The following is a 27,761-nucleotide window of genomic DNA, read 5'->3' as shown; positions in this document are numbered from 1 at the left end:
CCTCATCTCTAGATGGGCCCCATTTTAATATCTTCTGTATTCCTGCAGTCCTGTGTTTTATCAAATTTGTGAAGCTTTCACCCATCATTTCTCCAAAAGTTCTTTCTGCCCATTCTTTCTCTCTTTCTTCTCCTTCTGGGACTCCCACTATGTATATGTTGGTATACTTGACAGTATCCCACAGGTCTCTGAGGCTTTGTTGATTTTTAAAAATAAACTTCTTATTTTGAACAGTTTTAGATTTACAGAAAAATTGCAAAGATAGCACAGAGAGTTCCCATATTGTTCACATCTAGTCCCCCCTATTGCTACCATCTTATATTCATATGGTACATTTTGTACCAAAGATTTGTTATAATTTTTATCTAATGTCTTTTTTGTTCCAGTATCTCACCAGGATACCACATTATATTTTATAACCATGTCTCCTTAGATTCTTCTTGGCTGAGATACTTTCTCAGACTTTCCTTGTTTTTGATAATCTTTACAGTTTAGAAAAATTAATAACTGGTCAGGTATTTTATACATCGTTCCTCAGTTGGAATTTGTCTGATATTTTTTCTCATGATTAGAATGAGTTTATGTGTTTTGAGATTCTGTTCATTTTTCTTCATTCTTTTTCCTTTCTGTTTCTCCTATAAATAATTTCAGTTGATCTATCTATGAGTGTACCAATTCTTTCTTCTGACAACTCAAATCTCCTGTTGAGCTATTCTAGTGAATTTTTACATTTCAGTTACTGTACTTTTCAACCTTAGAATTCCACTTGGTTCTTATTTTTATAATTTCAATTTCCTTATTGATATTCTATTTTTGTTGAGATGTTGTTCTCATACTTTCTTTTTTAATGGTTAAAAAATGGATTGTTTTAGTTCTTTTAACATTTATAATAGCATCTGGCCTTCCTCAGAGAGTTTCTATTGACCTTTTTTCCCCCTATGTATGGACCATACTTTCCTTTTTCTCTGTGTGTCTCATAATTGTTGAAAATAGACATTTAAAATAATACGAGTTAACTCAGATTATCCCACCTTCCCATGGTTTGTTGTTGTTGCTGCTGCTTCTTGTTTGTTTAGTGACTCTCTTGGACTAATTTTGGAAAGTCTGTATTCCTTGTTGTGTACAGCAGCTGAAGACTCTGCTTGGTTAGCTTAGTGAATAGAGCAAATGAACAGAGCTCAGCAAATGAACAGAGATATTTTAAAATATCTTGAACTGATAAACCTTTCCTGACTGAGAGACTGTGAGTTTGTTGAGGTGTCTCCAATGCTTTCACAGTTTACAACCCTGCCTTAGCCTTTACTTCCAGCTTGTACAGGACCTCAAGATCAGCCAGAGGTGAGAGATTTGGGCCTCCTTCTGTCTTTCCTGCTTATCCAAACATTCCTACACATGCATATGGCCCTCTAGATCTGCAGGAATATGTCAGAGCTTTTCAAAGCGCCCAATGGGTATTTTGTTCTTATATCTTCCTTTTAAGTTTTTGGGTAGGCTCTTATTTGCTCCAGTGGTATCACTGCCTTAGGTAGCTGTGATCTTAAACAATTACCACTGATTGTTTTTCACTAATACCCTAGGAATAAGTCTTTTTTCAGTGATTGAGCTCTAAAAAATATCAAATAATGACAATGTCCTGAGGATAGGACTTTCTGAGAAGGTTTAAACCTGTTTGTCCTCTCTGATGGCTGCTAGGCTGCTGGTTTTTACAGCTTCTATTGTTGCAAGGCTACTGTAGAGCTGGGGAGAAGGGAATGGGAATAATGCAAGTTAAAATGATCAAAAGCTCTCTGTTTTAACTGAGATTAAGTTTTTTCTTAAATAAATGTTTCTTAGATTGTTACAAGCCTTTGGATAATTTCTGGAGTTATGAAAAATTTGATTTTCATAATTTTTGTCAGTTTTATTATTGCCTTTATGGAGGAGTGGATTTTTGGAGGTCCTTGCTCTACCATTGCTGACATCCTGCTCCATCTCCATGTTTTAACTTGATATTTCCCACTCAAGTATTTCTTAGTTTTTGGTTGCTTGGAATGGTAGGCTTCCATTGAGCAGTACCTATGTTGCAAGACTTTAAGGCCAAAGAATCTGGTACCTCCATTCTAGAGGTGAGTCATTCTTTCACAATCCAGATTATGCTAGTTGTACAGGTAATAATAGTATAATACAAGAGGAGCCATGGATTGGAAATACATTTCCATACCAAATAAGCCTCTGTTGCTAATCCCAGACAATTCCTTAAGCTTTTAGGGTACTGGGTAACATTCTAACCCATACCCTACACCCCATGTCTCACATCTCTTCCTCAAGGGCAAGGGATACACGGTCCTTCACAGCTTAGCCCCAACTGCCTCCTCTGCCTGAGCTCCTAGCCCTGTGCCCACTCTGCTTCTACCTTAATTTCCTCCCCTCCAGTGGAAGCCAAGATCAACCTCTAAGGTATAAGATTTCCAGGGTAGGTAAGTCAGTGTCTATGCCCTTCTTTTCTCCTTCTGCTTTCTCACAAGTTCTCATATGACCAGATCGATTTGTGATGGTCTGCATGTAACCAGGTTTCCAATCTTTTTTTGTTGTTGTTGCTTATTATCCCTTTATGAAAGTTATAAAATTATCTTGTACATTTACTTATTATAACACTGGTCACTTTGTTGTCAGTTTCTTTTTTTGTGTCTCTTTCACGTTGTACATTGTACATTCAAGTGCCTTAAAGTTATGGGTATGAGTTATTTTTCTTTGGATCCCCAGGGCCATCACAGGCCTGGCACATGTTTTTTGAATTAATGAATGGCTGCATATCCTGATAAATCCTGCATTTAGACACCTTGTTTGAACTTCTCTGTAGGCAGATAGAGCTCTACACCCACATTTTTAAGTGTGGTTTCCCCATCAGCTTAAGAAACTTTAGATATTCCAGTTTCTGTTTCTCAAGGCCTGTCTTACAAAATGCTTCCCTGTGTGACCCTCATCCACCTTTCCAGCTGCATTTTCCACTGGTCTGGAACCCTAACATAAACTGCTTTTGTCCACAAACATGTCATGTGTTTTTGTTATGCCTTGCAACTTTGCATATTAACATTTGTCCTTCACTTCCACCATGAGAAACTTTTATTCATCCTTAAGATCCAGCTAAAAATCCACCCCTTCTCTAAACTGTGTTTGGTCCCCTAGCAGATTTAATTTTCTTTTCCTCTTTGTTTTCTTTGTTTTCTTTTTTTTCTCTTTGTTTTAATAACACTTTGGACATCCCTTTTTTATATCACATTAAGTTATAATTGTTTATTTATATGTCAGTTCTTATCAGAGTTACTGCCATGTGAAGGAGCCCAAATAATGTTTGATAATGAATATATGAATGTTTACTCCTTAACTAGATTGCAAAGTTACTCAAAGTTGAATAGTATGTTTATTCTCTGTGCTCCAGGCATTGTCCCTGGACCATAGCAGGCACACACTAATGTTTCTCTATTAAATAAATGAATAATTTCAGAAAGTATATCTGGTTCGGTACAGAAAACTTAAAGAACCATACTGATCAGATCATGCATGCAGTATTTCACGTGTACTAAGTTGGCTCTTGTTAGCCAGGCCATGGAAGGCCTTTGTGTGAAATGGAAATAGGGACCCCATATGGATGGAGGTAACCATGAAGACACAGGTCTTAGTGAACAGAGAGACCTCTCTGCAAAGAAAAAGAAGCCCCTTTTTGGATAAAACAACCTCATGCCAGGTATTGCCCTGCCCCTGCACAAGTGTGTGCCCTGAGTATTATCATGTGTAGCAGTCCTGCCTTTCACTCACTGCAAAGGACTCACTTTCTGTTCCACTGAGTCATTACTTTTCTTAACATGGGGAGAGGGACCTACTTGTCCTGACAACAAAATACTATCCATCTTTCGTTCCTGGAACAACCCACATTTTTTCCAGGGCACATGGTATTTTAAAGAAGGCAAGAATTAGTAAATCTGTGGATATGATCTTTGTAATAGTGTATTTAGCGGGGAAAAGAACCCTTCTTTGTAAAGCCTGGTTTTTAGACAGCTAGCTAGTGCCAGAGCTCATGATTTGGGGATTTTTGTGTAATATTTTCTAGGATCTTTAGCCTGAAATGTTAACAGTAAACTAAATCTATGTTGCTAATAATTTGAAGTTATTTGCTTTGGGAATTACTTAATCCTAAGAATAACTCATCTAACTCTGAGAGAATTCTGTTTTGGGATATCTTTAGCCCATCTCAGAGGGTGAAAAATGAGCAGATTAGTTAAAAGAATAAAAAGTAAAGGAACATGGATATCCCTTGGGAGGGCAGCTTCTAATTACCTTGTGAGATGTATTCCCTCACCAGGTGGCAAGGAGGAGAGGAGATTGGTAATCCCTTGGCAAATAAGGACTGCAAGTAGAGAGGGAGAAGACTTTTCCCAGAATACACTCCTTATCCCCTCAGGGGTCATCATTTACATCATATGCTATGTCTTCAGAGCAAAGATGTCCCAGTGGATTCTCTGGGTTCAAAAACAACTGTTGATTATCATGTTATACTGATTGAGCATATACTGTAACAAGAGTGGACTCCACCAATTTACACACCAGTTATATTCCCAAAATTTTGGTTGGAAATTTAGAGTATATATTAAAAGCTTCTGGGGGAAATACTATTACACCTGGACACTTCGGCCAGACCGTAAAAGCCATTTTAAAGCCTACTGTGTCACTGAACCATAGTGTTAGCAGGCTACACTGCATTCTGGGGGTTGCGCAATACAAGAAAGAGGAGGGGAAGTGTTCTTCACTTTTATTGGGTACAGGGCTAAATTTTGATAAAATTTGGGAATGAATAGTGTTTGTTTTTGGATTCTCCCTCCCGAATTGTGGTGCCTCTAACCTCTGAAGCCCAAGCTTATGACCCAGGCAAAATCTCTGAAAAGTCGTTCTCAGGTCATATCTTTCCAAGTAAGTGTAGTGGACAAGGCATACAGGACTCCTAGGATAAGAAGGACATGAAAGGATGAACTGTGATGGAAGATCAAAAGGGGATGCCAGGTGCCCATCCAAGGAATGTGAACACAGGTCTTTGATTTGACCATCCTCTGTCACAATAAGACTCTTCAAAACATGGTCTGCTGTACCCTAATCATTTTAGTCCAGTGTTTTTTATCTCAAACTGTAAGGTCATTTGTGGGGGAAAAAATTGCAAAACTGGACATGACATGAGAAGACCTAAAGAAATGTTTTACCCTTTTTGTTGATAAGATTACCTTGTAGCATTCCTTATCTCTTCTTATCCCCTCTAAGATCTGTTTCTCTTTATCAATTTAAAATATTTCATTCAAAGTTTGGTTGATGTGGTATGCCACACTAAATATACTTAACCAAATACAGGAAATAGGACGATAAGTTACACCACAGAACTGGAAAAGGAATTCAGTGTCTTGTGTCACTACATTTGTTGACATTGGCCTTTCCATGATACTGGCTCCTTATTTATATTTAGAAATCATTCCTATATTTCCCCAGATCCACCTCCTTGGCAGCTAACAGTCACTTTTAGACTAGATTTTAGGAGGTTCACAAATACCAGCAAATGGTATACACATTTTGTATATCTGCATGAATGTGTGTTTTCTTTCCTGTGGAAAAAGTTTCATAGCTCTCATCAGATTTCCAAAGGATGGTATATGTGATTTAAAAAAAAAATGTTTAGAACCACTGCTTGAGAGCTATCTCTTGAGAAATAATATACTAGGAACAGTATATAAAGTTTAAGAAGTGCTAATTGGGCTTCCCTCATGGCTCAGTGGTTAAGAATCCGCTTGCCAGTGCAGGGGACACAGGTTTGATCCCTGGCTTGGGAGGATACCACATGCCTTGGAGCAACTAAGCCCATGTGCCATAATTACTGAGCCTGTGCTCCAGAGTCCACGAGCCACAACTACTGAGCCCACGTGCAACAACTACTGAAGCTTGAATGCCTAGAGCCTCTGCTCCGCAGCAAGAGAAGCCCATGCACCGCAATGAAGAGTAGCCCCCACTCGCTGCAACTAGAGAAAGCCTGCACGCAGCAACAAAGACCCAATGCAGCCAAAAATAAATTAATTAATTAAATAAATTTTAAAAAGAAGTGCTAAGTGATCTCTTTCAGCTTCTAAACATTCAGTTGAGGTCATTAAAGGTCATTGTATCTTCCCCAAATAATATTATAGTCCAAAATGAAGTTATTGAGTGAGTAACTCTATAATATTAGAAATTCTGCCAACTCCCTCTGTTCTAAAGTATCATCTTTTTTCAGGGAGAGGATGTGACTTTGACTTATATTTAAGTATTCAGTGTATTTTTTCCATCAAAGAATGTCACTGAGTTTTTGGAAGTTAAAGTAAGGAGAAAATAGACCAGTGGTTAAAATTGACATTTGCATACAGTTTGATCACAGAGAGGCACAAAAGTTGAAATTGCATCTAACATCTTTTGCATTCTTTCTGCCACTGGATGCATAGGCTTACTGACAGCCCTAGGTCCTTTGAGACCTCTATTACAACAGTTACATCAATTTATCACTACTTGTTATTCATCTGTTTTCCCACTATGAACTCCTAAAGGGCAGGGTGTCATCTTTGTAAGACTTTAATAAATTTATAAAAATTTATTAAATTAAATAAATTATTGGCATAGTTGAGAGAGTAAATTAATAAATGAATTAATGAATTTCTTCTAAAATGTGAGCCTAATTTGATAATAGGTGATTCAATAATACATATATTTTAGAAAGTCTTTAGCGATTCTTGAAGAAGTAATATGAAGTGTACAGTGAAGATTACATAACTAATTTAGTTGTATAGCTAATGTTATTTAATTAAATATTTCTGATAATGCCTGAGGGGATTACTGTGAGAGTTGTCACTGCAACTGAAAATAAGGTTATTTTCAGGTTCTAGTAATGACACCACTTAAAGAAATGGACATTTAAATTGCAATTTTGTCTTCTGAGTAAAATATTTTTCAAAACAATAGTTAAGTTTTTCCATTTAGAAGAAGGCATTTAGTTATGTTTTTGTACTGACTTCTTGCAGAAATTCTAGCATCTATTTAAGTAGAAGAGTATATGAAATTAATGGTTTTAGTTTAGCCATTCAAGAGAAATAAATGCATGGAGTTAGGACAATACACAAAATCTCAATGTATCTACATGATTAAGTGGTTTTAGAGAGGATTGGCATATTTAAAAGAACATGGGATAATTCATAATATGGGATCATGGTAATACCTCTGATATTTGTTGTTTGCTTTATTTCAGTGTCTAATTATGTAAAATATTTTAATGCCTAGGATTTCAAGTGCCAAACTTAATAATTTTTCTCACTTGGAGCCCACACTTCACCTTCTGGGTGTGCAGTTTGATCAGAATGTGGCCCACAATATCATCACAGAAAAGCCTGGGGCAGCCACGAAACTCTTATATCAATTGTACATTGCTCTCCAGAGAAAAAAGAAAGGTGTGCTGACTGGAGTGGAAATGCAAACGATGCAATGCCTGACAAATACAAAAGTTCAAAACATGAAAAGCAAGACTTTTCAAGATGTAAGTACATAAAGAAACATTATAAGCATATCACAATATAAAGCTTGGTAAAGGAACACAGCAGTGATGTTGCATTCCCAAAGAAGCCCCATCAGGCATATATGTCCCTGATGTATGTTACTGGCCATATTTGGGTTTTATTTTTTATTAAGATTTTCAATTCATTTATCCATTTTTGATGCCTCTCTCTATCCTATCCACCACTTGCCAATAACTTATCAATTGTTTGCTCCTAATTCCCAGTGCTTTTTATGCCTGCTCCTCTCTTTCCATTTCTACCCCTATCCTATCTGCTCAGACCTACTGCTGAGCTACTGCAGTAACCTACTAATGCGGCTTCCGATCTTCAGGCTTTCTACTGGAGGTTAATCAACCGCTAGGTGAATCTGCCCTCAGTTCCACTTTTGTTGGTTTCTTCTGCTCAGACACCTGCTAATTTACAAATAATCTTGTCACCAAATTAGACTAGCATCCAAGTTCTTTCACGAAAGAGTCTCATTCTGTCTTTCTAACTTTATTTCTTCATAACCCTCAGCATAAAGTCTTTCTTCTACATTGATTGGCAGCCTGTCCTTGAATAGGACTTGTATATTTCTGCTCTTCCCTCTCTACCACCCAAGCTCACCCTTCTTCTCTCTCCGCTTCCCCCAAACTTTCCTCCATCTACTCTGTGCAGCCTTCCCAGTATACATGGACTCTTTCTGCGGAGCTCGTAGGGCACAGGTAATTGTTACTCTTTGGTGTTAACCTCCTCTCACTAATAGTACTGACTAACTTTCATTATTTATCTGTCATATGGCCTCACAAGATTTTTAGTTCCTCAAGTTCGAGAAATATGCCTAGTACAATGCTTTCAACACTACAAATACTCATTAAGTGTCTCTTGATTATTTGATACAACTCTTTAGTTGACAAATCTCTGTAGTTCCTGTGCTGTTTCCTTATGATAAGTGAAGGCCATTAACTTTTCCAGGTCTGTAGGATAATGGGGAGTACTGTACTGATGCAATGCACAAAAATAAATGAAAATAATTGAATTTTAAAATTTAATTTGAAGCATCAATGACAATAAATGTGAGAGCTACTTCCACTTTTAGATTTGTCTACTCCTGGTGGACATCCTTATGAGTCTGGTAGCAGAATGAACTCAGCACCCACAGAGAGCTAGAAATTAGATTAGGCTGAAAGTCAATAACTTAGTATCTCCTCCTGCTTCCTTCACGTGCAAGCTGGTTAACTTTGGGTCAGTCCCTGGAACAGTCTCAGTCTCACTTTTTCCAAGTGTAAAAACAAGGATGTTTATCTCTACCTGCCTGAGAGTTAGGTTTTTTGGTAAGTTCAAGAAAAACAATATATAAGAAAATTCTTTGTAAAATATAAAACAGTAAGTGTAAACAAGTGCTACAAGTGCTGTGGAGCTGCGTCCAAACAAAAATCCATTGGATTTAATGTTGGCCACGGTGACTTTCCAAAGTCAATTACTCATTTATTGAACAAAGATCTGTTGGGCTCCTACTTTATGTCAGGCACTCACACAGTGAGTAGTACAGGAAAAACCCCAATTCTCTTAGAGCTTACATTTTGGGGAGAGAAAAATGTTTCAGCAGAGTGGTGTGGATTGCAGTGGAGATGAGGAAGAATGGAGCATTCTTTCAAGACACGTGGAGATAAAGGAGAAGAGAGAATAACAGTAGCTGCAGGAAAGAAGCTCAACAGAAGTGTGAGATTATTTGTTCATTTTATGGACATGGAGACTGGGACAACTTGGCAATTGAGAAAAAGATTCAGTGGCAGGTGATGAGTGGTGTGAGGACCCAAGTGGAAGGAGACCCTCTGGGGAAGAAAAGAGGAAGAATGAATCAATGGTTCAGATGAAGGAGGAGATATCTTATGAAAAAAGCAGAGATGCTTTTTTCTTTGATATAGGTGGAGGAAGATGCAGGTGTCTATTACATATTAATATCAATAATGATGAAAATTTATTGAACATACATAGTGAGATGCCAGGCCCTGTTCCAGGTGCTTTATGTATATTATCTCATTTGACCTTCACAACCATCTTATGAGATAGGTACTTTTATTATTCCCATTTTACAGATGATGAAACTGGGAGAGATTAGGTAACTTGCTCAACTTCATGAAGCTAGTAGGTAGTAGAGCTAAACCTCAAACATAGGCACGCTGACTCCACACATTTAATAGCAGGCTATTTGATGGCTCAATGGATATTTCCTGGGCTGGGGGGAAATAGAATTAAGTTGAAGAAAAAAATATATATATATATATATGTTGAAGTGGGGTGGTAGGATGTTGAAGGACCTTACATGTTCGTTGCCACTGTGAAGATGGAGGCCAGGACATTTTTAACAGTGAAAAGAGCAGGGGTGTGTGTAAGTGCTTAAAGACAGCTCACAGGGCCTTAACTGATCTTCTGAGTAAGTGTCAGTATCTACTGAGGCAGTTTTAGAAAAGAAGGACCAAGAATGGTTTGAGCAATGGTACCATTTAAAAAAAATGATTTGTAAGTCATCAGCTTCTAAGTAGATTACTTTCGAATATAAAAGTTTTAGTTAAATACGTTAACCATTGCTCTGTGTCCCACTTCACAATCATCACTGAGAGTTCATTTTCTTTTACTATTGTACCCTACTTGCCAGTGGCCTGGAAGTTTTCATTATTTCTTCACTTTTTACTAGGAAGTGGCTTAAGTAATGGAAAGAATCTAGCTTCTTATATTATCTCTTTTATGTTGAAATTGGTTTTATAAATTATTTTTATGAAAATGTATTTGTAAGGATACAAATACCATTCACTGAAAATTAAACTCAGGGCAAAAAGTTTAATTATAAAAGCATACATGAGACTTTTGTAAGAAAACATTCAAATCATGCATTTTTATTGTCCTTACATCAATTAAGGGTGTGAGTGATTGGTATGGGACATCAACAGTAGTAATTCATAGAAATTTTATTTTGAAGGCAAATTTTATGTGTGCTTATAATGACAATATACTCTTTTTTCTCTAATAATGGAACCTTCTTGAAATGCTTTCTTCATTTAGAGACATAGAAACCTGATACCACGTCAAACTGATTTCAATCTGATGCATGTTACACATAGGTTTCAAGAAAGATATAAACACACGAATGAAGATCTTGTCCACATGCATTTTGAGAAACTTGAAAAATTTCAAAAACTCCAGGAAAAACAAAGATCTTTTAAAATCTAAAAAGTTTTATAGAACAATTTTTCCAGAAACTCATTAGTGCATAGTATATTGTTTGCCACTTATGTCTATATTACGCAATGCATAAGCATGAATCCAGCCCGAGTTGCCAGTTCCTGGTACAGGCCTCATGCTCTGCCTGCTCTCACCTTTCTCTCCTTCACTTTTCCCCTTTCTCTGTCTCCACCTTTGCTGATGGTCGCATCTCCCTGTGGCTAAGAACTAGAACTGCCATTCTTTGGAACAGTGGGACAACTTGACCTCTTTTTAAGTTGTCTGGTAGAAATGAATGCTTCAGATGCTTTAGTGATATGGGGGAGGGTTGCTATCCAGAATGAAAATACACACATTTGATCGGCATAATTTGGGGATTCCAAAATTGTGTTTCAATATCATACTTTTCAAAATAAGTTATATTGACACATGCTTCCTAACGTTACACAGTTGTAACACCCAGTCAATTGGTTAATTGCTGAGTTCTGAAAATTTCAATGGAAATTTGTGTATCTGTGTACCTGTGAGTGTATAACATTGCATATTATTCTGATGAACTGAATAACTAAACTAATGTGTATGGGATATTTAGCAACGCTTGAGCAGAAGACGACAAAATGAAATAATGGCTAAAATCCAAGCAGCTATCATACAGACTCCTAAACCCGCATCAAACCGTATTCTGAAAGCACTTGACACTCAAAAAATGTTGAAAAAGAAAAAAGAGGCAGAGGTAAGTGGTAACCCTTTAATAATCTGTTGTGTTTATCTTAATGAAAGGATGATCTTCCCCTAAAACATATAGCGACTTCCCTGAACTCCCTACTTCCTTTTCAAATTACTTCTGGTATTGTCCCTTCTCATTTAAAACTCCTCCACCATATGCATATCCAATCCATTTTATAGTTATTTGTTCAGAAACAGAGAATGTAGCTTTAGGACGGGGATGACAAATTCTATTAAATGACAGAACCTGTGTGGCTCCTGTGTTGTGGATTCTGTGGTCACTAACAAACTATGCCAGAGTGGGTGCTGTTGTAATGGGTCATGATACCCATGGGTACAACAGGGGCCAGTCCAGGTACCCATACCATGCATGTGCCATTCTTACTATTTGCTTTTCCTCAATACCTCCTCCCCATGCTACACTGTCTTTCTATGAAACCTAGAAATGTTAATTCCTGCAATCTACACCGTATACTGCTATAATGATTGTTAGGGATATTCTCTCCCTTAAGAAAAAAGATTAATAACTACCATTTATTGATCACCTGCTATATGCCAGGCTGTGGATTGAGCACTTCACATCATCTTTAATTTGTAAATAATTCTCTAAGTAAGGTATTATTTTCCCCATTTTTTTTTTTTTTTTTGTGGTACACGGGCCTCTCACTGTTGTGGCCTCTCCCGTTGCGGAGCACAGGCTCCGGATGCGCAGGCTCAGCGGCCATGGCTCACGGGCCCAGACGCTCCGTGGCATGTGGGATCTTCCCAGACCGGGGCACGAACCCGTGTCCCCTGCATCGGCAGGCAGACTCTCAACCACTGCGCCACCAGGGAAGCCCTATTTTCCCCATTTTTTAGGTAAGGAAACTGAGACTCAGAAAACTGACGTTTTACCCAAGTACACAATGCTGTTAAAGCAGAGATTGAGAGGTCTCTCTGATTTCTAAATCCATCGCATTTTATATTAATTCACTTTTTTAATATTAAAAAATCCTATAGTTAGATTCTAAAAAGTACTACCCACAGAGGCTTTTTTTCTGACCCCATTTTAGTAAAAGTATTTAATTCTCATGTTTCCCTGAGTTGATTAAAGCTTATTAATAAGGATTTGCTGTAGGCAGAGGATTAGCTAAAATTAATTTTCAGAGAGCAAATTAATAGTGTAAGTAAGGTTGCACAACCTTAAATGTTTAAAACACTCAAGATAACTTTAAAGAAATATTTATGTCCAAAAAAGTGCTTATTCTCATTTAAAAGAATTGTAATTAACAATGCATGTCCTGACTGTTTGATAAACTTTATTCTCATTAAATGCCCTTTGATATACTGTCAGAGCTAGACTTGTGAACTGAATGATTCGGGTTAGGCAATTTTCACCTTCTTTTAGATATATTTAGCCTAGTCTAAAAGTAACAAATCAGAATAGAAAAATATTCTAGAATGTAGCTTTTCAGATCTTGCTTCCTAATTAGCTTGAATTAGTAATGCATGTCACTTTATAAGTTTGAATGAATGTGGTAAATGAAAATTTTCCATGCTTTTTTAGAGGTGAAAAACTGATAATGAATTTCCTTTAAAGGATGTGGCCAATGAGATTAAGAAGTTTGAAGCATTAATAAAAAAGGATCTCCAAGCAAAAGAAAGGTAGGATGCAAATTATCTCAGTAATCACAAAACTGCATTCCATTCTACTTTAACTTTTGAATATTTAGAAATAGTTTACCTGAAATAGCTATTCCAAAGATGTTTTCACCTTCTAGAATCTTCATTAAGAGCGTATATTAAGGAAGATAAATGAGCTAAAATTCAGATTAGTTGTTCATTAACAATTTTTGTAAAATCAAAAGGGAAAGTGGCTATTATGAGATGTGAGGTTAATTTATTTTTCTATGTTATACTTACCCTTGTAAGTTCACACATACTTTTTAAACACTCACTAACATTTTTTCAAGTTACTATTAATTTACATTTGTCACAAAAAAGCCATTATTAGACTCTGGTTTGGTTGCCATCATGTTGCATCCTCAGCATTTAGCACAGGGACCAGCAGTAAAAAGTTGTTGAATGAGTTTGTTGACTGAATGTCACTAAAACAGTTCAATGAGTTCTTTACAGAAAGTGCCTGGTTAATGGGCTTCTTTTCCCTAAAGATAAAGATCTCCCCTTTTGTTTCCTATTAGGGGTCATTGCCTCACAGAAAATAATTGATTAGGGACTACACATATAGGAACAGCTTGAACTTCTCTGCATTTTTTTCATGGAAACTATCTAAACTCTACTCATTTATGTTTTATAGAATAAGAAATAAATCTCTTAAAGAAGAAAAATATACATGAATTATATACTTCAGTTCCATATTAATATTTTTGAGGAGAGGGAATAGAGTCAAATGAGGAGGAATAAGAATAAACTAGAAGGAGAAGTGGTGAGGAAGTCAAGTGTGAAAGGAAAGTGAAGCAGAATGAAGAATGTATACATTATTTGCCTTTCCCCCTTCCCTCTGCAGAAACTCCTGATGCCCTACCCTGAGCCCGCCCCATATTCATCAGTGCTCACCTCACTCCTAAAATAACCACAACCCAAGCCTTACTCCCCCATGCAGCTGCCACCTGACCCCCGCCACACCCACCCTTGACCTTGGCCCATGAAACCACTCCACTTCTTCCAACTCTTTCACTCATCTCAGCAGCCACATGCTCTGGAGTGACAAACGGATGGTGTCCACCAGAATGACTATCTTAAAATATTGAAACACTCTGTTGCTTTTTGTGAATGGTATTCTCTGAAGCCCTGCAGCCCACCCCTTTCTTGGGACACCTCGATTTCCACACAGTTTAGCAACCAGACTCAACACCAAGCACAACAGCATCTCCCAATCCCTGTACCAGCATCCATTCTGATTCTTTAGTGTCCTTGCCCTGTCCGTGGTTCAGTGTTTTAAAGATCCTTCCTGTACAAACATTCACCCTGATCCTCACTGCCTTCCCAACCCAACCTGAACCAAGGCCTCTCTATCAGTTAGCTTAGAAACCCCGAAACCAGAGTGGGTTAAATTAGATGGATATTTACTTCTCTCTCCTGTAATATTAATAGAAATCAGAAGGTAAGCAGCCCAGGGCATGTGTTGCTGCTCCAAGGTCAACAAGGACTGAGCCTTCCTTTTAGTTCCACTGTCCTGATGTGTGGTTTCTGTCTTCAAAGTCACATTCACAAATAAGAGATAGCTTCCGAGGCTCCGGCCATTTGACCCACGTTCCAATATCAGGAAGGAGGAGAGGCAAAAAGTGGATATCCAATCCGAAATAGCTTCTTATACGAGCCTTCCCAGAAGCCTCATATAACATTTCTGCTTATGCCTTATTAGTCAGAATTCAGTCACGTGGCCATACCTAGCAGAATGGGAGGCTGGGAATTGTAGACTTTAGCTGGGTAAGTTGTTTTCCTGAATAAAACCGTGGCTCTGTTTTGAGGGAAAAGGGAGGGAAATAGAAGTGTCTATCACAAGTCCTTTCTCTGCAGAAGCCTCCACTTGGTCTTGCCAGAGATTTACCGCTGCAGGCCCATGAGATATGGACATCCTCACTTCTTAGAGCAGCAGGATACGGCCTGGGGCAGCTAGAGTCCCTAGTCTAGACCAGTCACCTGTGACTGTGAGCAGCCCCATCTGTGACTCCAAATCCCTTCCAGTACACTTCACAAAGGACATTTTTTTCTGATGCACCCCCAAATAAAAAATGTTGAGAAGCACTGGTCTAGAGCAAACTTTTAAAGAAAAAAGAGCTATGGTACAATATGGCCTTTCTTAATCTCTGTTATTGACCACTGCTTCTTTAATTCATTCTGAATCCTTAGCTTAGAATCAAGCATGTTCTGGGCTTTTCCAGAAACTTCACACTACTTGATGACAGAGAGCACTAAAATCATCTCTTGGGTTGACCTTAGGAGCAATGTCTACAGCTGCCCCTTTCACAGCCTGCCTTTGAAAGACTTTCCCAGAGATGTCACTTCAAAGTCTATCTTTTGTCTTTTGTGAAAGAATGAAATGATGTCTCAGTGAGAACAATGCAAGAACAACCACTGCTGCTTTTTCCCCACATGAACTATTTCTTTATTTTTTAAGACAAATAATAAATGCCATCTGCTATTTGTTTCTTTGGCAGAGGCTGTTGGCTGCTGTAATCTGACATTTGGATTCATAGATTTACCTTAGTCTCCTTCTAGCAACTGCTTATATATATGCACAAATTTGGCCAAGGTTCCTATCACTAATAATTCATACACATACAATTATTAACTCTATGGAGGCCTGGCAAGCAAACAGATATAAAGAAAACATAATTATTGCCCTCAAGAAACCCACATCTCAGTAAAATGCATATTTATTCAAGTAAATATCACGTAGCTTTCTTCAGGCCTTAATTGGCATAAGACAGCAGATGGGTGTATGTATGGATGGTTGGACAGACTGATTGATGAACAAAGAAGAACCAGTATCTTAAGTATATTGTTGGTGACATAAATACAGTGTTGAGAGAGCTATTAACCCATGCTCAATCTGAGGCAAAATCTTTTAAACAACACATTTAAGTAAAAATATAGTAAGGATTTTGATGAAGGATCTGAAAAAGTTATGCCACAAAATTTTCATAAATACTTAATTGCACTAAATCTTAATAAATAAATAGGGTTAAAATTTGTCTTTGATCTTACTGAGGCTTTGTTAGCTACACAGTTTCTGCTCAGTGACTCTCAGTGACAGAATACAGTCGAAGGTTGAGCCCCTGCTGATAAAATAACCAGAATTTCAATGTGTGATTTTTTAAGTTACATTATACTTGTATAGTGCTTCTCAGCATATTATTTGAAATTTAGCAGACATTAGCTACATGTCAGGACTATGAGGCACAGGTACACAGGAGAGTAAACTAGGACACTTTTCTTCTGTGCTCAGAGTTCAACTGGAAGCAGCAAATGTACAAATAATGAACTATAATAAAATATCCGTACCATAACTATGTGATTATTAAACAGAACTAATGATAATTTAAGAATTTTAATTCAACTATGTAAATGATTTTGATCTTTGAGTTAATGAAACTGCATGGCTTCAGATTAAAAACAACATGTGTGATTATTCATTAAACATGAATTAGCTATGCTTTTATAAGAACACTTCTGTCTATATGAGAATTGATGACTGTTTAATCCCTGCATGCCATAATAATGTGTCCTTGTCTTTTGAATAAGATTATGTTATATTTTAAACTGAACACATCAATAACTTATGACATTAATAATAATAATTATTCATAATATTAAAAGTCATTATTTCTTGGCAAGTAACGTTATATCTTATACCATTGTAGTGTTGTATTCTTTTTATTTTTTAAAGAGTATGCAGATGAGAATTGATTATTTGAAACTTATGTACATAAAAATGTATCTTTTACTTTTAAAGGCAACTTTTGAATGAATCTATAAATTCTGTACTAAGCCACCATTTGCCTCACTAAATTGAGTGTGTTTGCTTTCTGTTGGTGAGACCACCAACTCTTCCTGATCTGTGAGTTCTGGACATGAGGTAGGACAAGAGCCCCAAGGTAGATTTTCTCACCTGGGTCTGCAGGACTTGGGCAAGGGGCTAGGTCAGACCCATGGTGCAAGTCAACTCTCCACTGCTGAGCTTCTAGTAAGAGCTGGGCTGCTGCCCTAAGGAGTCGGAAAGTTAGTGGGAGCTCACAGAGCAACTTGCATTCACATAGGTGAGAGGAGAGTTGTAGTGGACAGAACCATCCATGGAAGTACTCTCAGGGTCCTCACATTAGTGTACCTGGCCGACTCTTGTAGAAGTATGCCTTCCCTGACACTTGGGTTATCAATATTGCCTTACTCTTGACTCCAAGCCGGGGAGGCAGGAGGCCTAGAGCCAGCAGGAAGAAGAGGGGGAGAAATCCAGAATCTCTGGGCACAGTGAAGGTCATGAGAAGTAAAAGAGTAAGTAAGTAGGCTCCAGGCCTAGAAAGAAGGCTATGCTAAGGACCTCACAGATACAGAGTCCAGAAATGGGGTGAGGCAAATGGAATCTGTTGGTAAGCTGTGGATCTCACACTGAAGTTCTAATATTTGCTTCAATGCTTGTATTAATAAATGAACAGAGCATTCAAGGGAGCCATCTCCAGAGGTCTTCCTCCACAGTCACAAGTAGTGGTGTGTCATTGAGTTATTTTTTAAAATTTAAATAAAAACTATTGTCCTTAGTGCATCCAAGACTTCTTTAGATACAACAGGCCAGACAACTGCTGATTTGTTAAGCACTTATTCGGATGATGACTACATTAAAAAAATCCAAAAGCGCCTCAAAGAAGATGCTTTTGCACGAGAGCAAAGGGAGAAAAGACGGCGGAGACTTTTAATGGACCAGTTAATAGCCCATGAAGCACAAGAGGTAAGATATTTAATTGTTGATTGAATAATAGTGCTGGAAGATTTTACAAAATGTAGTCTTTTTTACACACATATGTGTATCTTATGTATGTATTATGTGCTACTCTGAATCAATGTCACATCCTCACATCATAACAGCAAATAACATTCAGAAAATAAATCTACATAAAACATTTACTAAAGAATCTAAAATCTGGTAATGGTTATACAGAATTGTGAATTTACTTAATTGTACATTGAATTGTATATTTAAAAATGAATTGAAATGGTAAATTTTATGTTATGCTTATTTTACCACAATAAAAAATACTGACAAAATAGGAATCTAAAATCTATGTCAGCCATGTATATCTGTTGTTACATTTAGAGATAAAAGAAAACTTTTCATCCCAGTTTTATTAGGTATAATTGACAAATAAAACTTGTATATATTTAAGATGTATAATGTGATGTTTTGATATATGAATACATTGTGAAATGATTACCATAATCAAACTAATTAACACACCCATCACCTCACCAAAAAAAAAAAAAAAGTTACCATTTTTGTGTGTGTATTTGGTGAGAATACTTAAGATCTATTTTTATAAGTTCAACTTTTTTAGATTCCACATTTAAGTGAGATCATGCAGTGTTTGTCTTTCTATGTCTGGCTTTTATTTCATTTAACATAATGTCCTCCAAGTTCAAACATGTTGTCACAACTGACAGGATTTTCTTCTTTTTTAAGGCTGACAGTATTCCATATATATACATACATATATGTGTGTATGTTTGTGTCTCACATTTTCTTTATCCATTTATCCATCAATGGACACTTATGTTGTTTCTATATCATGGCCATTGTGAATAGCGCTGCAGTGAACATGGGGGGTGTAAACAACTCTCTGAGATACTGATTTCGTTTCCTTTGGATATGTACCCAGAATTAGGATTACTGGGTCATATGTTAGTTCTATTTCTAATTTTTCAAGTAAACACTATACATAGTGGCTGTACAAATTTACCTTCCCACCAACAGTTTACAAGGATTCCCTTTTCACCACATTCTTGCCAACACTTGTTATCTCTTGCTTTTATTTTATATTTTTTGATAATAGCCATTCTAACAGATATGAGGTGATATCTTATTCGGTTTTGATTTGCATTTCTCTGATGATTAGTATCGTTGATCATCTTTTCAAATACCTGTTGGCCATTTGTTTGTCTTCTTTTGGGAAATGTCTGTTCAGGTCCTTTGACCATTTTTTAAATTGGGTTATTTGGTGTTTGGCTATTGAGTTATTTGAATTCCTTACATATTTTGGATATTAACCAAAATGTATGGTTTGCAAATAGTAATTTCCCCCATTTTGTAGGTTTCCTCTTCACTCTTTCGATTGTCTCATTTTCTATGCAGAATTTCTAGCTAGATCAAATCCCACTTGTCTATTTTTACTTTTGTTGCCTGTACTTTTGGGGTTGTGTTAAAAAAATAATTGCCTAGACTAGTGTCAAGAAATGTTTTTCCCTATTTTGCTTCTAGTAGTTTTATAGTTTTAGGTCTTATGCGTAAGTCTCTAATCCATTTTGAATTGATTTTTATATATGGTGTGAGATGAGGGTACAGTATCATTCTCCTGTATGTGGATATCCAGTTCTCCCAGCACCATTTGTTGTAGAGACTGTCCTTTCCCCATTGTATAGCCTTGGCATCCTTATTGAAGATCAATTGACTGTACACATGTAGATATATTTCTCGGCTCTTTCTTCTCTTTCACTTGTCTATATGTCTGTTTTTATGTCAGTACCATACTGTTTTGAATACTGCATCTCTGTAATATATTTTGTAATATATTTTGAAATCAGGAAGTGTCATGCCTACAGTTCTGTTCTTCTTACTCAAGATTGCTTTGGCTGTCTGGAGTCTTTTGTGGCTCCATATGAATTTTAGTATTGTTTTTCTATTTCTGTAAAAAATGCCATTGGAATTTTGATAGGAATTGCATTGAATCTGTAGATCACTTTAGGTATTATGGGCATTTTAACATTATTAATTCTTCCAATCCAGGAACATGGGATATCTTTTCCATTTATTTGTGTCTTCTTCAATTCCTTTAATTAATGTTTTATAGTTTTCAGTGTGGATCTTTTGCCTCCTTGGTTGAATTTATTCTTAAATATTTTATTATTTTTGATGCTATTGTAAATGGGATTGTTTTTCAGATAGTTCATTGTTAGTATGTAGGAATGCAAACGATTTTTATATGTTTATTTTGTATACTGAAACTACTGAATTTGTTTTTTGGTTCTGACATTTTTTTTTAGTCAGTCTTTAGAGTTTTCTATATGTAAGATCATGTCATCTGCAAACAGAGATGTTTTACCTCTTCCTTTCTGATTTGGATGCCTTTTTTTTCTCTTTCTTACCAGTTTCCCTGGTTAGGACTTCCAGTACCAATAGAAGTGGTGAGAGTGGGCATACTTGTCTTATTTTTGATCTTAGAGGAATGGTGAAAATCTAAAAGCTTTTAGCATTATAGCTTTAGGTATGATGTTAACTGTGAGCTTATCATATATGACCTTTATTATGTTGAGCTACATTCCTTCTATACCTAATTTGTTGAGAATTTTTATCATGGAAGGATACTGAATTGTTTCAAATGTTTCTTCTGTATCAATTGATACTATCAAAAATGGAACTTTTAAATGAAAACATGGAAAACTAGTTAGTCCTCTCAGTTTGATCTACTCCAGTGGTTCTCAAAGTGTGGTTCTTGGACCAACAACATGAGCATCGGCAGGAAACTTTTAGGAATGTGAATAATTAGGTCCCATCATCCATGTTAACAGGCCCTCTAGGTGATTTGATGCAGCTATAGATTGAGAATCACTGATCAATTCTTATGTTGAACACATATTTACTGAACCTCCTCTGTGCTCCGGGGACTTGCCCTAGTCCTGGGATACGATAGTGAACAAGAATAATGGGAAATCTGCTCTCACAGACCTTGCTGTTTGGGAGAGGATCTGTAAACAAGCAACTACATTGGAGTGTGGAGGTGCCATGAGGGTGATGGGAAGGACAGGCGACACATGGGAGGGAAGTCCAGCCCTGACCTGGTTCAGAGATGATTTCTGGAGGGGGATAGCACAGAAGCATGAGGAAGGGTCAGAGTTAGCTAATTGAAGGTGAGGGTGATTTTAGGGGGTGGGGATGGGGGTTAGTTTCCAGCAGAAGCCAAAATGGTGGAAGGTAAACTGTGTCTCCGGAGAGAATATCGTATGGAAAGGCTCAGGGCTTTTAGCAAACTAAATGTCATCAGGCAGGAGTCACCAGAGGTCAAATCATAATGGGCCTTGTAAGATATAAAGAGGCAAATAGGAGATTTTATCCTGAGTGCAAAGGGGAACAAGAGTGACAAGGCTAGATTTGCCTTATAGAAAGATCGTTCTGGCTTTAGTTTTAAGAATAGATTACAGGAGGCCTAACCAAGTTATAGCTGTTGCTGTAATCCAGGTAAGAAACTATCCCCATTTAAATTTAGGGGAGCAGCAGTAGTGATGGAGAAAAGTGGCTTCAGGAGGTATTTTAGAAGTAAAATCAATAGGACTCACTGATTCATTAGACATGGGGGAGTGAAAACGTGGGATGAGGGGCCGAGTGTCTGGCTTGGGCAGCTGAGTGGATGGAGGAGTCATTTGCTGTGATACAGAAGATGGTAAGAGGAACGCACTTGGAGGAAGGTGATTTGAGTTGTTAAAGTAAATAGGACAAATCTGTATGGCTGAGATGTGAAAGACCATTTGAAGATACTTCTTTTATTCACCTGACTACATCTGGTCTGCTCAGTGGTTCTGTTAGCTGAAGGGAGATCCAAGCTTCATGTAAATATGAAGAGGTGAAACTGTTTATCCATGCGGTCACTCCTTTCCTAGTGAAAAATTCAGAGAATAACTCTGCCATCTCTTTGTGCTAAAAGGTTATTTCTTACTTCAGATTCACATATATTTTTACTCAGTCAGCTTGATAGTCACTCTTTTAATTAAAAGAATTACAAATTATGAAAATTAGATGATTAAAAAGTAGATTTTAAAATAACTACCTATTTCAAGTTTCATTAACTAGCAATGGGATTTTGAACACACATTTATTTTACAAAACAGTTGTGTGTTGGCTGCTAGGTTTTTTCTTTCTATTTTTCTGCTTATAATCCATGATTGATATTTACCTAGAAAGTGGGGTGAATGAATTCTTTCTAGCTTTCCTCACTTTCAACCAGAATGCTCTTAGCATTGATTTTTTAAGGCTCTAGCTGGAGATCTGTTCAGGGATCCAGCAACCTAAGAGACACTGAAGGATGTCGGCGCTCTAACTAAAGATATTTCCACCAAGGGAGCTCATCTCTGTGCTGCTGCTTCTCTGTTTGGGGAAGCTGCTACATCTAGAACCAGGCTGGGTCATGCAGCAAGGGACCTCCACTCCCACTGCTTCCTTCCCATTAAGTGTCCCCACTTCCCTGTGCCACTGACCCAAGTGCCTCTGCTCCACAGTGGTGGAATGTGTGCCATGGTCTGCCTTCCCATCCATCCTCCTCTCCTCCAAAGAGAAAATGGTACTTGTCAGGGTTAGCATTTCCTCTGCTTCCCTCAAGTATCTGCTGCTTTTTGGGAGTGTGACATGAATCTTGTGTCAGCCCTGGATACTTTGATTTGGCTCCATTTGCAGTGAATCTATCAGAAATGCCTCATAATATCTGCTCTAGCCTCCAAGTTGTTGCAATCTCCCCCTGGAGTTTACAGACCCTTGTTTTAGTTGGGCTTATAAAGAGAGAGCCAGAGATCTGTGCTCAGGTTGCTATCTTGCCTAGCTATCCATAAAGAGATGTCATTATGTGAATGAAATGATGAGACTTAAGTTTAGAAGGATCACTTGAACGTTTTTAGAAGATAGATTCTGGAGAGGGATTGGAGGGAAGGCAAGGTAAGGGGAGGGGCTGATGTCCACTATGGGGCGTCAATGGGCAGTGTCAATAGGTACCGAATGGAGTAGACTGATTTAAAACCATACATAGGAGGCAAAATAGACTACTTCTTCAAGAGTTGTATTAGGGTGACAAGAGGAATGGACTTAGGATGACCCTAACATTTTAGGTCACCAAGTCATAGGTTTATAGTGTCATCAATGGAGATGGGGAAATACTGGGGGAGGACCAGGTCCAAAGGGGGGTTACTGAGTTTAGTTTAGGACTTGAGTTTAAGTACTTCATAGGCATTTAAGTGAAGATTTTCAGACCGTGAACTCTGTATGGCTCCCAACTGGTAGTGCGATCATTTGGCCAACATCTAAGCTTGTTCTTAGGATTCATTCCAGCACAGCTATCTCTACCTTCCCAGAACCTTTTCTGGATTATTTCCTTGGAACTGGCATTTGAACACCAGACACGTCCCCCATCTCTTAACTAAAAGACCCTTGAATACTTAGCTTCCACGTCTTTCCTGCCATGCTCCATTCCTCCAGGAGAGCCACTCGGGCATCTTTAGAGGATTAAAGCAATGGTATGCACCAGAGTAAGCTCCTAGCTCCAACTCATGGGAAAGGCAGAGGTCTTGGCAATCAAATTGAGCACGTTTTGGATTGTGTATCTATAAGTCTTCCCCAAATATGATTAAATATACTGAAAAGAGAAATGTGACTTCTCTTATTTTCTATTTTATTCATTGCAAATGTAGACTATTTCATCTATGTTAAGGGTTAAACAGACATCTGTAGGCTGCCCTAAGCACTTAACCGTAACATATTTTTCTATGAGAAAATGTGTCCCAAATTGTAATGAAACTTTGGGAAAAGTATGTTTCTAAAACATGAACTACTTGTACAACGGAACAAAAAAAGAATCTTTTCCACTCAACTTTTGGTTGCAGGTCTTAATACACTTGATGGTTCTTCATACTGAAGCTTCATATACATAGCATTGACTCATCCATTCAACAGTAATTTCTTTTCTTTTCCTTTTTAATCATAATGTGTTGTCATCTAAGCAATAACCAAGACATATTTGACCAACCCAGTTCTTCATCAGGGTCAGAATGACCAGCTCTCAACAACCAAATTGCCTTGCCATGTAGATACAGACAAATATAGAATATATTCCAAATTCAATATAGAATTCACTTGGAATAATAAATCAAGGCTCTACTTTTTAAAAATATGGCTGTGACTATGCTTTATGTATCCCAAACCACCCCCAAAATGTGGTAGGCAGTTTGGGCTGGGCTCAGATGTATGCCTTTTGCTGGTCTTACCCGGCTTCTCTCAGATGTCTTTGGTTGGCTGGTGGGTGGGCTGAGGCTGGCTGACTTGGAAGAGTTTCATTAGTTCCAACTGAGAAGGCTGGTGTCTCTTTCTCTATGGTTTCTCATTTTATTGTTGAGCAGAAACTGTGGTGGCAGTGGCAAGGGTCACAAGAGAATTAAGAAAGTCAGACTGCAAGTGTTTTGTTTTGTTTTATTTTTGCTAATGTCCCATTCGTGAGTTCAAGTCAGAGGTCACCCCATACCCCATATTTAAGGAGTGAAGAAATAGATTCTACTTTTTGATGGGAATATCTGCAGGATAGCATTGGAGGCTGTGGATGAAGAAAACTGAAGAATCTGTGGCCATTTTTACATTCTGCCTCACCTCCACTATTGGACCTCAAAAGAAACAAATGATTAACATTAAAGCTTCTAGAATGTTGTAACTAGATGAGACATATGTTTCAAAGTTGTTCATGATTTTATTCTTATCTTATATATTAATAACAGAAAAAAATTCATATTTATTTTCAGTTGAATTGTATTTAATCTACACTTTTATATAATCCCCAGTTCAAGTTTTGGTATTTTCCACAGAGTGTTATTGTTATTTGTATCTTGATTCTGAACATATATATAGTATTTCTCCCACAATCTGAAACAGTGTCACTAGTGATGCCAGATTTTCTTCCTGAACAATTCGATTGTTGAGTGTTAAATGGACAACCCCAATGTTTAGTTAGATGTTCTTCTAAGTCTTCTCCCTGGAGGACTTTAATTACGGCTTCCTTCCACATGGTGTCTCTGTTTAGACAGAGTGAGAGAGCTTGAAGATGCCTTGGAGATCATCTTCTACCCAAACCCTTCATTTCCCCTGTCAAGAAATAGGCCCGGATAATCTGAGTTACTTGCCCAAGGCTGCAAGCCAGTTAATGGTACAGCTGGGGCTGCACTGGCAAGGGCCTCTGATTCCCAGTTTGATGCTTCTTCCACTGTTCACTGGTTCCCCTTCGGTTCTCTTAAAATAGCCAAGGGAGGGCTTCCCTGGTGGCGCAGTGGTTGAGAGTCCGCCTGCCAATGCAGGGGACACGGGTTCGTGCCCCGGCCCGGGAAGATCCCACATGCTGCAGAGCAGCTGGGCCCGTGAGCCATGGCTGTTGAGCCTGTGCGTCCGGAGCCTGTGCTCCGCAACGGGAGAGGCCACAGCGGTGAGAGGCCCGCGTACCGCAAAAAAAAAAAAAATAAAAAATAAAAAAAATAAAATAAAATAAAATAAAATAGCCAAGGGAGCCAAGAGAGTGCATCTAGTTTCTCTCTCAGGTTACAACCACTCAGATTTTCTAAGATAAACTGTAGGTCATTTCCCCTTAGCCTGTTCTCCAATCTGCCCAATCTATCATGTAGGAATTGAGATGGCCCCCCTGGGAACTAAGCAGATCTGCTGTCCTCAGCCAGACAATGTCTGCATTTGTTTTAACAACTAGGATTTATGTTAAGGGTGCATATAGCCAAAAAACAAAACAAACAAACAAAAAGCGTGCATATAGCACAATTCCAAGTTTCTGAAAACATGCTTATAAATGGAGAATTACACCCTTTGTTTATAAAACCTTGAAAAAATTACCTAATCTATTTTTTGATCCGATTTTAAAGGAAGTAATAATTCATTTAGAATAAGGAGTTGCAAAACCATGTGTTTCCGGAGACCAAAATTATACAACTGTCGGTGGAAATTTTCATTTTTATAACTCAATTTTTGCCATGTTCAAATTTAAATCAAATAGCAGAATATCAATTCTGCAGGTGAATACTATGCCTTTTACACATGGTTTACGTGTAGGCTTCTCAGCCCAGCGGGAAATGTGGACATCACCTTGACAAATGATTGGCTCTCGCAATGGTGTTTCCAGGAGGCTTATCGGGAGGAGCAGCTGATCAACCGGCTGATGCGACAGTCCCAGCAGGAGCGCAGGATCGCCGTGCAGCTCATGCACGTTCGGCACGAAAAGGAAGTTTTGCGGCAAAACAGAATTTTCAGAGAAAAACAATATGAGGAAAGACGGCTTAAAGATTTCCAGGATGCTCTCGATCGAGAAGCGGTAAACAATATATCCCTTAAAAATCCTCCTAAGTTTACTTTTGATCCTTCCTACCAAGTCAAGGTAAACAAGGCTGCGTTTAGATGCCAATCATTTAATGAGTTAATTTTTTGTATGATCTCTCTATTTCCTCCCCATTTTTATCTTTGTACAACTGCACTGACAGCACACATAGCATCTACATACTATACTCTCTCCCTTTAGTCTTGATTCTACAAATATTTAATGCTCACCCTCAGTCCTTATGTCCACATCTCTCTGGTCATTTCTGTTGTCTGAAGCTCTCCAGTAGATTCCTCAAGAACAGCTCATGGGAACAATATTCCCTGAGTGCTTGCCTATTGATAACAGTATGTGCCTTTTATACTCGTCAGTTTTGTTGTATATAAAATCCTTAGTTCACATTTTCTTTCCTTGAATATCTTAAATACATTATTCCATTTTCTTCAGGTAGAAAGTGTGCTGTCAAAAAAAGTGAATGATAATCTAAATTTTGTTTCCTTGAGTCATTACTCTTGTTTCCTAGAAGCATAAAGGACTTTCTTTTTCTTTAAAGTCCACTAGGTTCACTGGAATGTTATTGGTGTTCATTATTCTAAGTGAATACTATTTTCAGGCAGTGAGAGCACTTTCAAGCTGCCTCCTTTTTATAAGACACCATTAGTCTTGGATAAGCAATTCCTTGCTTTCTGGTAAAACAAGATTTCCCAGGCCCATACTGTGCTATTCCGTCCTCAGAACTAGAACAAGCCATTTTTCTAGAGTACCCTGGTTCATTGTAGTTGAGAATGGTTACAGAAGCCAAGATGTGGGTGCCAGGTATGCTCTTGGCCACCACGGACGGTATCATTCTGTCTAGGCCCTTTATAACTCTGAAAATCAAATTATCTAATCTTTTAGTTATTTGATATGTTAACATTTTCCTTATCTTTATATGTACAGTTCTAATAACCAAAATAGATTTATTTTATCAAGGGATTTATATGAATCACTTCTTGTCTTGTTCCTCTTGGGGTGGTTTCACATTTATTCAGTCTGTTAAGCCAGATTTGATTGAAGAAATATAAAGCTCATATGAGTGGCATTTTAGATAGCCTATCTTTACTGTCATAAAACATTCACAAAACCAGGCTGAGCAGAAGAGAAAACCTTACAGAAAATAGGAAGGCAATGCTTTATTTATCAGAATCATGGTTTCCACTGTGATATTCCATGAAAGTGGAACACATTTTTTGCCAAAATTATGCAATTTTGAGAAATGTCATTTGGAAAGTACAGTATTCTCCAGAGTCAGGAAAATGGTGCCTTTGCCTCTGTAGAACAGACAAAGCCAAAGCGTTAGGAGGAGAGCGGGGAGCCATACGCCATGAATTTGACCTGCATGATCTCAAGTGTCTTTAATAGCTGAATTATCTGGATAATTGTTTCA

General features: G+C 37.8%; 1 protein-coding gene across 1 annotated transcript in view; it reads left to right on the top strand.

Annotated features, from left to right (window-relative positions):
• SPEF2 (sperm flagellar 2) overlaps positions 1–27,761 on the top strand; it is a gene marked incomplete at both ends in the record, with an annotated part of 167,901 nt that overhangs the window by 10,896 nt on the left and 129,244 nt on the right. The window contains 5 exons of the mRNA XM_079702960.1: positions 7,315–7,567; positions 11,380–11,520; positions 13,093–13,157; positions 17,772–17,958; positions 26,144–26,332. Coding sequence (XP_079559086.1) covers positions 7,315–7,567; positions 11,380–11,520; positions 13,093–13,157; positions 17,772–17,958; positions 26,144–26,332 — 835 coding nt within the window. The remainder of the gene's footprint in view (positions 1–7,314; positions 7,568–11,379; positions 11,521–13,092; positions 13,158–17,771; positions 17,959–26,143; positions 26,333–27,761) is intronic.

Source organism: Hyperoodon ampullatus (assembly GCF_949752795.1).
Source record: "Hyperoodon ampullatus genome assembly, chromosome: 4".
In the NCBI taxonomy this organism is placed as follows: Eukaryota; Metazoa; Chordata; class Mammalia; order Artiodactyla; family Ziphiidae; genus Hyperoodon; species Hyperoodon ampullatus.
The sequence above is the reverse complement of the archived record's forward strand: the minus strand, read 5'-3'. Positions and strand labels throughout refer to the sequence as shown.